The 14,569-nt window shown below is 38.4% G+C and overlaps 2 protein-coding genes across 4 annotated transcripts in view; one reads left to right on the forward strand and one right to left on the reverse strand.

Moving 5' to 3' along the window:
- Positions 1 to 11,679, reverse strand: part of fam83gb (family with sequence similarity 83 member Gb) — a 44,365-nt gene extending 32,686 nt beyond the window's left edge. The window contains exon 1 of the mRNA XM_062033237.1: positions 10,558 to 11,679. Coding sequence (XP_061889221.1) covers positions 10,558 to 11,055 — 498 coding nt within the window. The 5' untranslated portion in view covers positions 11,056 to 11,679. The remainder of the gene's footprint in view (positions 1 to 10,557) is intronic.
- The window catches only part of slc5a10 (solute carrier family 5 member 10), a 99,052-nt gene that overhangs the window by 48,033 nt on the left and 36,450 nt on the right, over positions 1 to 14,569 (forward strand). The window lies entirely within an intron of this gene.

Consider the following 14,569-nt stretch of genomic DNA (forward strand, 5'->3'; position numbering starts at 1 on the left):
TTTATATTTGCACATTAAAAAGCAAATAAGCTACTTTTAATTTTGTTAAATGTTAAAAGTTTTAAATGTTTACATTGTTACAGAATATTTAGTCATGTTGTTGTCAATGTTGACTGAGTGGCCATACTTCTTTTTTTTTGTAAATAAAAGCCATGCCTTTTGAAAAAACGGGCCTACATTTATTTTTTCATCTTCATTTTGAATAAAAAAATAATCGGTAAAAGGAAAAATAATCTATAGATTAATCGAAAAAATAATCTATAGATTAACCGATTAATCGAAAAAATAATCTATAGATTAATCGATAGAAAAATAATCGTTAGCTGCAGCCTTAGATTCCATAAGAGAATCGATAAGGAATCGGTTCGATGAGAGGATTCGATAATGGGCTCGAACTCGATAATTTCTTATCAAACACCCTCCCTAATTAGCATGCTAACTTTTTTGCTCATTTCTCAATAATTTGTTACTTAACGAATGATACCTGTTAGCATGCTGGCTTTTTTTGGTTAGCTAATTGTGTAGTAAGTATATCACCATGCTAATGTTACCATGCTAGCATTTTAAACAAATAGTTCAGGTACACACAACAGAGTGATATATATTGGTCCTCAACGCATGATACAGTTAGCATTTTAGCATGCCAACATTAACATGCTCATTTTTAACCGCCTGCGACACAATTGTTAGCATTCTAATTTAGCATGCTGGCTTTTTAGCAAATTTCTCATGTATTCACCTCAGCGTCAAATATTTTGTTACTTGACGAATTATTTTTAATTCTGTAGGTTTACACTACAGTCACGTTTTGGCACTTGATGCATGCTAAATTTACCACGATGCTAGCATTTCAAACACATTGTTCAGGTACACACCTCAGAGTGATATATTTTGGTACTTAACACATCTTAGTTAGCGTTTTACGATGCTAACATAAACAGGCTATCTTTTAATGACCCGTGGCACAATTGTTAGCATTCTAATATTAGCATCCTAGTTTTTTTTTTGTTGCTAATTTCTCATGTATACACCTCAGCGTCAAATATTGTTTTACTTGATGAATGATATCTGTTGGTATCCTAGATTTGTTTTGCCTATTTTGTGGGTATACACCTCAGTCATATGTTGGTACTTGATGCATGCTAAAGTAACCATGCTAGCATTTAAAAAAAAAAAATTCAGGTATACACACAAGAGTAATTAATTTTGGTCCTTAACGCATGTTACAGTTAGCATTTTAGCAAGCTAACATTAAGATGCAACATACACTTCGGTCCCCTTTTGGTACTTGATGCATGCTAAATTTACCACAATGCTAACATTTCAAAACCCATTTTTCAGGTACACACCTCAGAGTAATACATTTTGGTACTTAACGCATCTTACATTTAGCATGCTATCTTTTAGTGGCCCGCAGCATAATTGTTAGCATTCTAATATTAGCATGCTAGCTTTTTTTTGTTCATTTCTCATGTATACGCCTCAGCGTCAAACATTTTGTTACTTGACGAATCATATACCTTGTTAGCATGCTAACTTTTCTAAGCTAATTTTGTAGGGTTACACCTCAGTCATATTTTGGTACTTGCAAAGTTACCATGATGCTAGCATGTTCAGGTGCACACCTCAGAGTTATATATTTTGGTACTTAACGCATGTTACAGTTAGCATTTTAGCATGCAAACATAAGCATGCTATCTTTTTTTTTTTTTAGCTAATTCAGCGGGTGGACATCTAAGTGTATACCTGTCACATTAACTAAAAATTTATATTTTTTGCAATTTCACTAATGCTAACCATAAGCATGCTATTGTTAGCTTTTTTAAACTCATTTTGCTCAAACTCGATGACGCTATCTAGCCAGCGTGCTAACTGTTAGCCTTTCAGTTCTGCTTTGGCTGTTTAGCATTCAAATTTTTTTTTTAACAAAATTGCATTTTGTAGTTATTTAAAAAAACAAAACTATATATTGTACTGGTTTGGAAGGTGAAAACTACCAAAATGGCCACCACATCCTTTGACTTATCCAGTCCATGGCCCCGAGTGGGAAAAGGTAGGACACCCCTGCTCTATCGTGTGACATTTAATGATGTCACGTATTTTTTGTTGAAGTTAGCAAAGGGCGTTTCCTTGTCGGTCTTGTTTTGTGAATGCCTCGGCATGTGTGTGCATGTGCGAGAGACGCACGTGATGCAAAAACGCCTCTGAAGGATCGGTCCAAGACAGTCCCACTGATGACAGACAGATATGACCTCGTTAGGCTAACTCAGCATTGACTGGATAAAACTGCAGACTAGAAGTCAACCACGACTAGACTATAAACACTTCTTGGTTTCTAAAGTTGAAGAAACTTAACGAGTTGACCATAGTGGTAAGACCCAGAAGAGCAGATCAAAAATGGACTTATTTGTCAATTCGCTTTGATGAAATACTTAAAGGAGCGCCACCAGTTTCATGATCCGTCATTCGACAGAAAAAATATCTCCGCCAGAGCAGCTCACACGTTCCAATACTTTCTGTCAATCATCTTGAAAAATGTGTCAACTATAAATTACGTGAAGGAGCCCAGAATTGTTTTTATTGAAATGTTAAATTGCAGTAATTCAGGGTTCCTTACGAGGAAACTTTACAGTGTATTAAATCCATTAGCTGTTATGAAATTGTGTAACATTGGTGAGTTATTGTGATGTAGAGAAATCCCATAATTTTACCAATTTTCATATTTTAAAATACAAATGTCGATGCTCCTCTTAGACACACATAATAAAGGTGTTTGGGAAACTCCCTGATTTGTTTTGCTGCTAATTTAACCACATTAGCGCTGCATAAAACATTATTATTAAAACTGGTCTGACATTTCCTAAGAAATATTTAAAAAATAAATAAATAAATAAAAACTTAAAGCCTTGTCCAACTGTTTACTGACATGTACTATTCATGTTGAAATACATTTTTACTGAAAATGGATATCGGCTCCAAATATCAGTTATCGGCCTTGTTGGCTACTAATGATCGGTATCGGTATCAGCCCTGAAAAAAAACATATGGGTAGATCTCTACTAAAAAAAACAAGAAAACTAAAAAAAAAAGGTTTAAAAATGCAAGACTTGAAATGCTGACACCAATGAAGTATACTAATAATGATATATACCGATTTAAAAAAATCCTGTATGACATTCTGGCAATAAAATAGTATTTGTGTCAAATTATACTTGGTTTTTTTAAGTTAATTTAAATTATGCAGGCAAGTAATAACCATGATTAATGTAAATTGAAAACTGTGATCATAGCTGATTAAAATATTTATTAATTGGACAGAACTAGAACATATATAACGTCTTAGCGTATCTACAGTGGATTGGTTTGAGTGGTAATACGAGAGAAAGAAGGTGCGAATCTGGTAACAAATGACGGAATAATTAATTCCCAAGAAAATCGTCCATCGTCTGACATTGGTTTGGCTTCAACTGGGAAGATGTCTTTACATGTCAACATCTCCGTTCAGTGCTGAAGCAACTATTTCCACATCAACACCGTAGGACATATACTATTTGATATGCAGCTCATTTTTATTTGACACTTATCGAAATATCTTGTGTGACATCATGCACAAAAGTGCACTTTATTTGTTTTAAACTATTGTAGTGGCGTTCTGTACAAAAAGTGCACTTTAATTTAGTGTTGTTTTGATTTGCCATCTTAGTGACATCATGCACAAAAGTGCACTAATAGCTTGTTTTAAAATGTCTCTGACAATCTTGCACTTTCTGTTTTGGAAATGACATGAATGTTTGTGCCACTGCTTAATAACTGTTTAATAAATACACTTTTAGTTGTGATTTCCCTCTCTGCATGAAAGTTTAAAAGTAGCATATATTAATGCAGTATGAAGAAGAATGTTTTAATGTAGACACATAGAATCATCATACTGCTGTGATTATATGCATCAAGTGTTCATTCAAGGCTAAGGCAAAATATCCACATATATATGGTGTATCGTGACATGGACTAAACATATCCACATATATATGGTGTATCGTGACATGGACTAAACATATCCACATATATATGGTGTATCATGACATGGACTAAACATATCCACATATATATGGTGTATCGTGACATGGACTAAACATATCCACATATATATGGTGTATCATGACATGGACTAAACATATCCACATATATATGGTGTATGGTGACATGGACTAAACATATCCACATATATATGGTGTATCGTGACATGGACTAAACATATCCACATATATATGGTGTATCGTGACATGGACTAAACATATCCACATATATATGGTGTATCGTGACATGGACTAAACATATCCACATATATATGGTGTATCGTGACATGGACTAAACATATCCACATATATATGGTGTATCGTGACATGGACTAAACATATCCACATATATATGGTGTATGGTGACATGGACTAAACATATCCACATATATATGGTGTATCGTGACATGGACTAAACATATCCACATATATATGGTGTATCATGACATGGACTAAACATATCCACATATATATGGTGTATCGTGACATGGACTAAACATATCCACATATATATGGTGTATGGTGACATGGACTAAACATATCCACATATATATGGTGTATGGTGACATGGACTAAACATATCCACATATATATGGTGTATGGTGACATGGACTAAACATATCCACATATATATGGTGTATGGTGACATGGACTAAACATATCCACATATATATGGTGTATCGTGACATGGACTAAACATATCCACATATATATGGTGTATGGTGACATGGACTAAACATATCCACATATATATGGTGTATCGTGACATGGACTAAACATATCCACATATATATGGTGTATCGTGACATGGCCTAAACATATCCACATATATATGGTGTATGGTGACATGGACTAAACATATCCACATATATATGGTGTATGGTGACATGGACTAAACATATCCACATATATATGGTGTATCATGACATGGACTAAACATATCCACATATATATGGTGTATGGTGACATGGACTAAACATATCCACATATATATGGTGTATCATGACATGGACTAAACATATCCACATATATATGGTGTATCGTGACATGGACTAAACATATCCACATATATATGGTGTATCATGACATGGACTAAACATATCCACATATATATGGTGTATCGTGACATGGACTAAACATATCCACATATATATGGTGTATGGTGACATGGACTAAACATATCCACATATATATGGTGTATCGTGACATGGACTAAACATATCCACATATATATGGTGTATCGTGACATGGACTAAACATATCCACATATATATGGTGTATCGTGACATGGACTAAACATATCCACATATATATGGTGTATGTGTTAGGAACTCGCATGGCTGCAGTTTGTGTGTCCCCAAGATGCAAGAACCAGGAGGAGGATGTGCAGGTAAGATGATTTTAATTAACATAAACAGAAAATAAAGCAGTCTTGCAGAATTGTTCCAAACATAGAAGTCTATCATCGAGCACTGAGGAGTGCTCGAGAGAAAACATAAATAGACATATGCTGATTGGCAGCAGGTGTGGACCGGCTGCCAATCAACGGCAGGTGAAGAGAAAACAGTGCTCCGCGGAACAGGAAATTTAACAAAATAAGAGCACTGACCGGAAGTAATACAAAAACCAAGGAGACAAACAGAAACGAAGTGACCGATCGTCACAGGACCCCCCCCTCAAGGAACAGATTCCAGATGTTCCCTGGAAACAATGTAAAAAGTCCAAAAATTACGGGAGGGTGGAGGGAGGAGTTGGTGGAGGGTCGCCAGGCCAAATGTCCTCGCAGCCAGCGAGGGAGCGTCAGGTGGCGGCGACGCGTTGAACGCCGCTGCCACTGGCGAGGTGGGCGACCGCGGAACGGCCACATTAGTGGCCGACAAGGAGGCGGAAGCGCGTGGTACCTGAGCACCAACAGCTGCAAAGGTCCACACGCAGGTTCTGCAGATCGCGGCAAACAGCGCGGAGGAAGTCCATAACACCGCAGCGTCTTTGGCGGATGAGGAGGTCGCACAGCCGGCGGCGACGACGACAGCGCCATGGGAGGAGTCTTCGATGGCGGCACCGTGCAGTGTCCCGCCGGTGACGCGGAAGATGTCTGCGCCGTGGGAAGGCGCGCCTGGGAAGATGAAGGTGGCGGCGATGATGTCTCCGTGGGAGGAGACGATGGCGGGGATGACAGCGGCGTGTGCTTGGCTGCACTGCTGCTGGTAGTAGCCCCCCCTCCAGTAGGCGGATGCCAGACGCCGTCCACCACAGGGAGAAGGAGTTCCGGGTTGTTGATGTCCCCCGGTGCGAAAACCAGGGACGGGCGGTAGGGGGCCAGGAGGAGGGAAAAAGACACGTCCCTCGCCGAGTCCCAGCAGGAGGCCAGGAGGGACATCATGGAAGGCTCCACTGGAGCCTTCGCCGGACTGGCAGGACGAGCGGGTGCTGGAAGGGATAGCAGCCGTGGTGCAGCTGCTGGAAGCTGCCTTGGAGCAGGAACGGGTGCTGGGCGCTCAGCCGGTGTTGGTCGTCGTGGCGCCGCGACCGGCGTAAGACGCGGGGCTGCGACCGGCGTGCGACGCGGTGTGGGAACCGGAGGTCGACGCGCCGGCACAGGCGATTGCCGTGGAGCCGGGACAGGACGCACAGCAGGCGACGGGGAAGAAGATGGCGGCGGTGGCCGCGCCGGTCGGAGAGCCGGAGCCGGCGGCCTAGCCGGGAGGAAGGAAGGCGGCGGTGGCCGCGCCGGTCGGAGAGCCGGAACCGGCGGTCGAGGCGGAGGGAGAAGGTCCGAGCCTGCTGTGGGCTGGGACCGCACAAACCTGGCTTTCAAGTCCTCTATGAATTGTGCGGTCCAGAACGTCGGCTGTGCGTCGCCGACAGGGGTTCTCGCGAGGACACAGCATTCTGGCTCGATGATACTGTTAGGAACTCGCATGGCTGCAGTTTGTGTGTCCCCAAGATGCAAGAACCAGGAGGAGGATGTGCAGGTAAGATGATTTTAATTAACATAAACAGAAAATAAAGCAGTCTTGCAGAATTGTTCCAAACATAGAAGTCTATCATCGAGCACTGAGGAGTGCTCGAGAGAAAACATAAATAGACATATGCTGATTGGCAGCAGGTGTGGACCGGCTGCCAATCAACGGCAGGTGAAGAGAAAACAGTGCTCCGCGGAACAGGAAATTTAACAAAATAAGAGCACTGACCGGAAGTAATACAAAAACCAAGGAGACAAACAGAAACGAAGTGACCGATCGTCACAGTATGGTGACATGGACTAAACATATCCACATATATATGGTGTATCGTGACATGGACTAAACATATCCACATATATATGGTGTATGGTGACATGGACTAAACATATCCACATATATATGGTGTATCATGACATGGACTAAACATATCCACATATATATGGTGTATGGTGACATGGACTAAACATATCCACATATATATGGTGTATCGTGACATGGACTAAACATATCCACATATATATGGTGTATCATGACATGGACTAAACATATCCACATATATATGGTGTATCGTGACATGGACTAAACATATCCACATATATATGGTGTATGGTGACATGGACTAAACATATCCACATATATATGGTGTATCGTGACGTGGACTAAACATATCCACATATATATGGTGTATCGTGACATGGACTAAACATATACACATATATATGGTGTATCGTGACATGGACTAAACATATCCACATATATATGGTGTATCATGACATGGACTAAACATATCCACATATATATGGTGTATGGTGACATGGACTAAACATATCCACATATATATGGTGTATGGTGACATGGACTAAACATATCCACATATATATGGTGTATCGTGACATGGACTAAACATATCCACATATATATGGTGTATCGTGACATGGACTAAACATATCCACATATATATGGTGTATGGTGACATGGACTAAACATATCCACATATATATGGTGTATCGTGACATGGACTAAACATATCCACATATATATGGTGTATGGTGACATGGACTAAACATATCCACATATATATGGTGTATCGTGACATGGACTAAACATATCCACATATATATGGTGTATCGTGACATGGCCTAAAAATATTGAGATATTAAGAAAAGGCCATATCGCCCAGCCCTAGTTTCAAATATGTCAATAACTTCAGCATTGAGGTTAATTTGTGTCTTATTTTGAAATTATTTTTTTTGCATATTTTTTGCGTTTGAATTTCGTAAATTGATTTTTTTTTTATATCAAAATGATGCTGAAATGTCATTGAATACACAATGAAACGCTTTAGCGTCCAACATTTTGTTACTTGACGAATCATATACCTGTTAGCATGCTAACTTTTTTAAGCTATTTTTTTAGGGTTACACCTCAGTCATATTTTGGTACTTGCAAAGTTACCATGATGCTAGCATTAAAAAAAAATGTTCAGGTTCACACCTCGGAGTTATATATTTTGGTACTTAACGCATGTTACAGTTAGCATTTTAGCATTTCATTTTTATTTATCTCCTTCATTGATGTGCATCTTTGATCGAGAGACAATTATACCACATACGCATTCTCTCTTTTTTTTTAAGCTAATTTAGCGGGTGTACATCTAAGGGTATACCGGTCAAATTAACTAAAAAAAGTGTATATATTTTGCAATTTCACTAATGCTAACCATAAGCATGCTATTGTTAGCTTTTTTAAACTTGATGACACACAATATACACCTCTATCCTCAGTTTTTATTGACACTGAAGTTTCAAATATGTCGATAACTTCGGCATAGAGGTTAGTGTCTCATTTCGAAAGTTTTTTTTTTTTTTGCATACCAAATTTATGTAACTGAATTTTTTGCGTTTGAATTTTGTGTACTGATTTTTTTTACATCAAAATTATGCTGAAAATGTCATTGAATAAACAATTGTGAGCAAAATGTGTGTTTAAAAATTCAGTGTGTAATAAGTCCATGTAAAAAAATGTAGCGCAAAAAAGTTCAGTGTAAAAAAAAAAGTTCAGTGTAAAAAAATACAGTGCATAAATCTTAAGTGACTTCAAACATGAAACCTCATCAACTTGTTCTGAGGCAGGATCCATTGCTTCAGTCTTAATTTACTGAAAGTGGGTCTTGAGTTCTGAAACAAAAATATTTCTGCGCTGAATTTTACTGCACTGGATTTTTTTTGACACTGAATCTTTACAGGCTGAACGTTTAAACACTGTATTTGGACAAACTGACATTTTAAACACACATTTTGCTTAAAAAAGTTGTATTCAATTTCATTGTCAGCAAAAAAAAAAACAGTTAAAGTTCAAATGCAAAAAAAAAACGTTACATAAATTCAGTGTCAAATAAAGCTTAAGTAATTAAGACACAAATTCCGTCCATCCATTTACTACCGCTTGTCCCTTTTAACCCCCATAATTCAGTGAGTTATAGGAAAGTGGCAAATCTTTAGAAACGCCTCCCATTATGATGCAACTTTTATAATAATAATAATAATAACAACAGATTTTATTTAGAGATGCCGATAAATGCTTTAAAATGTAATATCGGAAATTATCGGTATCGTTTTTTTATTATTGGTATCGTTTTTTGTTTTTTTTAATATATATTTTTTTATTAAATCAACATAAAAAACACAAGATACACTTACAATTAGTGCACCAACCCAAAAAACCCCATTTACACTCATTCACACAAAAGGGTTGTTTCTTTCTGTTATTAATAATCTGGTTCCTACATTATATATCAATATATATCAATACAGTCTGCAAGGGATACAGTCCGTAAGCACACATGATTGTGCGTGCTGCTGCTCCACTAATAGTACTAACCTTTAACAGTTAATTTTACTCATTTTCATTAATTACTAGTTTCTATGTAACTGTTTTTATATTGTTTTACTTTTTATTAATCTTTAAAAAAAAGGACCTTATCTTCACCATAACTGGTTGTCCAAATTAGGCATAATAATGTGTTAATTCCACGACTGTATATATCGGTATCGGTTGATATGGGTATCGGTAATTAAGAGTTGGACAATATCGGAATATCGGCAAAAAACCTTTATCGGACATCCCTAATATTATTTGTAAAAAGCACTTTACATTGAGTAAACAACCTCAAAGTGCTACAGTGTATAAACAAATAAAATAAAAAATAAAAACTAGAACAGCCAAATATCTAAAACTAGAATGCATATATATATATAAAAAGGCTTTTTTTAAAAGAAGGGTTTTCAAGCCTTTTTTAGAAGCATCCACAGTCTGTGGTGCCCTCAGGTGGTCAGGGAGAGCGTTGGGAACTTTTGCACCAAATTTGATAATTACAGGATGCAAACTTCCTTGAGTTAATTAGTTTATCTTGTTAAATGACACGATGAAACAACATCATTGAGCAAAACTACAGCGCATGAGTTGAAGTAACTTGTTGTTGTTTGTGCACATGTCATGACGTCACGCTCGCTCACCTTCTGCGCAGAGGCGATGCTCTTGCGCACGACCTCCTTGATGTGCGCGTGCGCGTAGGCGGGGGGCTGCGTGTACACGTTGACGCGCGTGACCCCGCGGTAGGAGATGGCTTCCGGCCAGCCGAGGTCCAGCTCCGCCACGGAGCCCTCGGAGCGGTCCGGCCAGTACTGGAGTGACACCTCGCCGTCCCCGCCATCCTCCCCGGAGCCCGGGGTGGTGTTCCCCGCGTGGCCGGGGGTCTCCGGCCTCGGGTAGTGCTGATCCTGCCCGGGCCGGTACGCCTCCGCCGCGCGGCCGATGCGCTCCTGCTCGGGCTCCGACAAGAAGTCCCGGATGGCGTTCTCGCGGAGGAAGTCCGTGAACGCAGCACGGCCCTGGCCGATGAGAGCCTCCAGGGCGCGCCGCTGCTCCTCGCTGTAGAAGAACTCCGGCTTGCTCTCGCTCACACGCCAGTTGACGTGGTGCTCGTCCAGGCACTGGATCTGAGACAACGCCATGTCTTTAAACAACACTTTAGCCCCTGAGAAACACCGAACGTTGTTTTAAAAACTAGCCCGCTTTCATGGCCGACCGGAAGAGGAAAGTAGATCCCCCGCTCTGGAGGCTCTCATTTGAGGGAAATAAAGTCCAGCGAAGAAGGCGAATGTCGGCTTTTCCCGTAACAAAGTGGAGGTGTTTGCGGAGAACAAAGCTCCCCTCCCCGCCCACAGACACGCCTTCACCTGCGGGACAAGACGGGGGCGGCCGGCAGCCTCGGGTTCACTAGCCTGGGGGAGCACCGAGCCCGGGGAGTGGAATGAAAGTGAGCCCGGGGAGTGGAATAAAAGCACAAAAAGTGACGAATCCTCTTCCGCGGACACGTGTTGAAACTCCGAGTGAGTCCGCCGCTTCTCGGCCGGCTGATGACTTCCAGGAAACACACAAAAGTTTCGAACGTCGACGTGGCACAAAACGCCTCGACGACCCCCACGGAGTTCACTGGCTGCTTTTTTATCTCCTCCAGTCCTTTAGTCCGGTCCGTGAATCTGGCGTGGAAGTGCCGGCTGACACCCAGCTGGAATCCGCCGACGGAAGCTCGGTTACCGGGCGACTGAGAGGCGGAGTGTCCGCCGGTCAGGGAGCTTAGACCCCGCCCTCTTTTGCTGGAAAGACACACAAACTTGTTTTTTAATTTAAATGTTCGAGTGTTTAATAAACAGATTGTATCTTTTCATCCAGGGTACTTTTACTTTAGACAAAAATGTTTAAAGAAAAATACATTAGGGTGCACATTTTGGTACCGGTTCCAAAATATTGGTATGGAGACAACTAGGGATGTCCGATAATGGCTTTTTTTTGCCAATATCCGATATTGTCCAACTCTTAATTACCGATACCGATATCAACCGATACCGATATATACAGTCGTGGAATCAACACATTATTATGCCTAATTTGGACAACCAGGTATGGTGAAGTTAAGGACCTTTTTTTTAAAAAATAATAAGACAAATAAATTAAAAACATTTTCTTCAATAAAAAAAGAAAGTAAAACAATATAAAAACAGTTACATAGAAACTAGTAATGAATGAAAATGAGTAAAATTAACTGTTAAAGGTTAGTACTATTAGTGGAGCAGCAGCACGCACAATCATGTATTGATATATATTAGGGATGTCCGATAATGGCTTTTTGCCGATATCCGATATTGTCCAACTCTTTAATTATTGATACCGATATCAACTGATACCGATATATACAGTCGTGGAATCAACACATTATTATGCCTAATTTGGACAACCAGGTATGGTGAAGATAAGGCCCTTTTAAAAAATAATAATAATAAGACAAATAAATTAAAAACATTTTCTTGAATCAAAAAGAAAGTAAAACAATATAAAAACAGTTACATAGAAACTAGTAATTAATGAAAATGAGTAAAATTAACTGTTAAAGGTTAGTACTATTAGTGGAGCAGCAGCACGCACAATCATGTATTGATATATATTAGGGATGTCCGATAATGGCTTTTTGCCGATATCCGATATTGTCCAACTCTTTAATTATTGATACCGATATCAACTGATACCGATATATACAGTCGTGGAATTAACACATTATTATGCCTAATTTGGACAACCAGGTATGGTGAAGATAAGGTACTTTTAAAAAAAATGTATAAAATAAAATAAGATAAATAAATTAAAAACATTTTCTTGAATAAGAAAGAAAGTAAAACAATATAAAGACAGTTACATAGAAACTAGTAATGAATAAAAATGAGTAAAATGAAGTGTTAAAGGTTAGTACTATTAGTGGAGCAGCAGCACGCACAATCATGTGTGCTTACGGACTGTATCCCTTGCAGACTGTATTGATATATATTGATATATCATGTAGGAAGCAGAATATTAATAACAGAAAGAAACAACCCTTTTGTGTGAATGAGTGTAAATGGGGGTAAGGAGGTTTTTTAGGTTGGTGCACTAATTGTAAGTGTATCTTGTGTTTTTTATGTTGATTTAATTTTAAAAAATAAAATTAAAAAATAAAACCGATACGATAATTTTAAAAAAACGATACCGATAATTTCCGATATTACATTTTAACGCATATATCGGCCGATAATATCGGCCTGCCGACATCTCTAATATATATTCATTCATTCATTCATTTTTATTTATCTCCTTCATTGATGTGCATCTTTGATCAATAGACAATTATACCACAATTATTCAATTATACATTTACACACCAATGCCTGCGAAGGAGCAGGATGAAGAAAAATGTTATATTTTCCTGCCCCCTTCAACATGATACGTAGTCTTACTTAATGATATCATATAAACCAACAATTACATCCAAATATAACTAGGGATGTCCGATAATGGCTTTTTGCCGATATCCGATATTGTCCAACTCTTTAATTACCGATACCGATATCAACCGATACCGATATCAACGGATATATGCAGTCGTGGAATTAACACATTATTATGCCTAATTTGGACAACCATGTATGGTGAAGATAAGGTACTTTTTAAAAATAATAATAAAATAAGATAACTAAATTAAAAACATTTTCTTGAATAAAAAAGAAAGTAAAACAATGTAAAAACAGTTACATAGAAACTAGTAATGAATGAAAATGAGTAAAATGAAGTGTTAAAGGTTAGTACTATTAGTGGAGCAGCAGCACGCACAATCATGTGTGCTTACGGACTGTATCCCTTGCAGACTGTATTGATATATATTGATATATCATGTAGGAACCAGAATATTAATAACAGAAAGAAATGGGGGGAGGGAGGTTTTTTGGGTTGGTGCACTAATTGTAAGTGTATCTTGTGTTTTTTATGTTGATTTAATAAAAAATAAAAAAAATAAATAAAAAAAACAGAAAAAAAACGATACAGATAATGAAAAAAACCGATACCGATAATTTCCGATATTACATTTTAACGCATTTATCGGACATCCCTAAATATAACAAAAACAAACAGAAAAAACACACAAAAAAACACAACAAGTGCAAAACTTCATTAAGTACAAACCGAACAAAAAAAACAAAAGTAATATACACCTCACGGGATGATACAAAACAAATACAAAACCAGGCAAAAAATAAATATATTGATATTGATATATCATGTAGGAAGCAGAATATTAATAACAGAAAGAAACAACCCTTTTGTGTGAATGAGTGTAAATGGGGGAGGGAGGTTTTTTGGCTTGGTGCACTAATTGTAAGTGTGTTTTTTATGTTGATTTAATAAAAAAAATTTTTTTTAAATGATACCGATAATAAAAAAAACAGACACCGATAATTTCCAATATTACATTTTAAAGCATTTATCAGCCGGACATCTCTAGAGTCAACCCTAGTCCTGCAAAATGCCTGAACTGTGTCTGCAAGATCAGAACAATATCCACTGGCAATGTTCCCCGACTGCAATTACAACTTATTAGATATTTGTGACGCATGCCCAACCCATCCGTAGTTTTATTTTTACCTTTCCGAATGACAGACA

The sequence above is a fragment of the Entelurus aequoreus genome, linkage group LG22, assembly GCF_033978785.1.
Source record: "Entelurus aequoreus isolate RoL-2023_Sb linkage group LG22, RoL_Eaeq_v1.1, whole genome shotgun sequence".
Classification (NCBI taxonomy): domain Eukaryota; kingdom Metazoa; phylum Chordata; class Actinopteri; order Syngnathiformes; family Syngnathidae; genus Entelurus; species Entelurus aequoreus.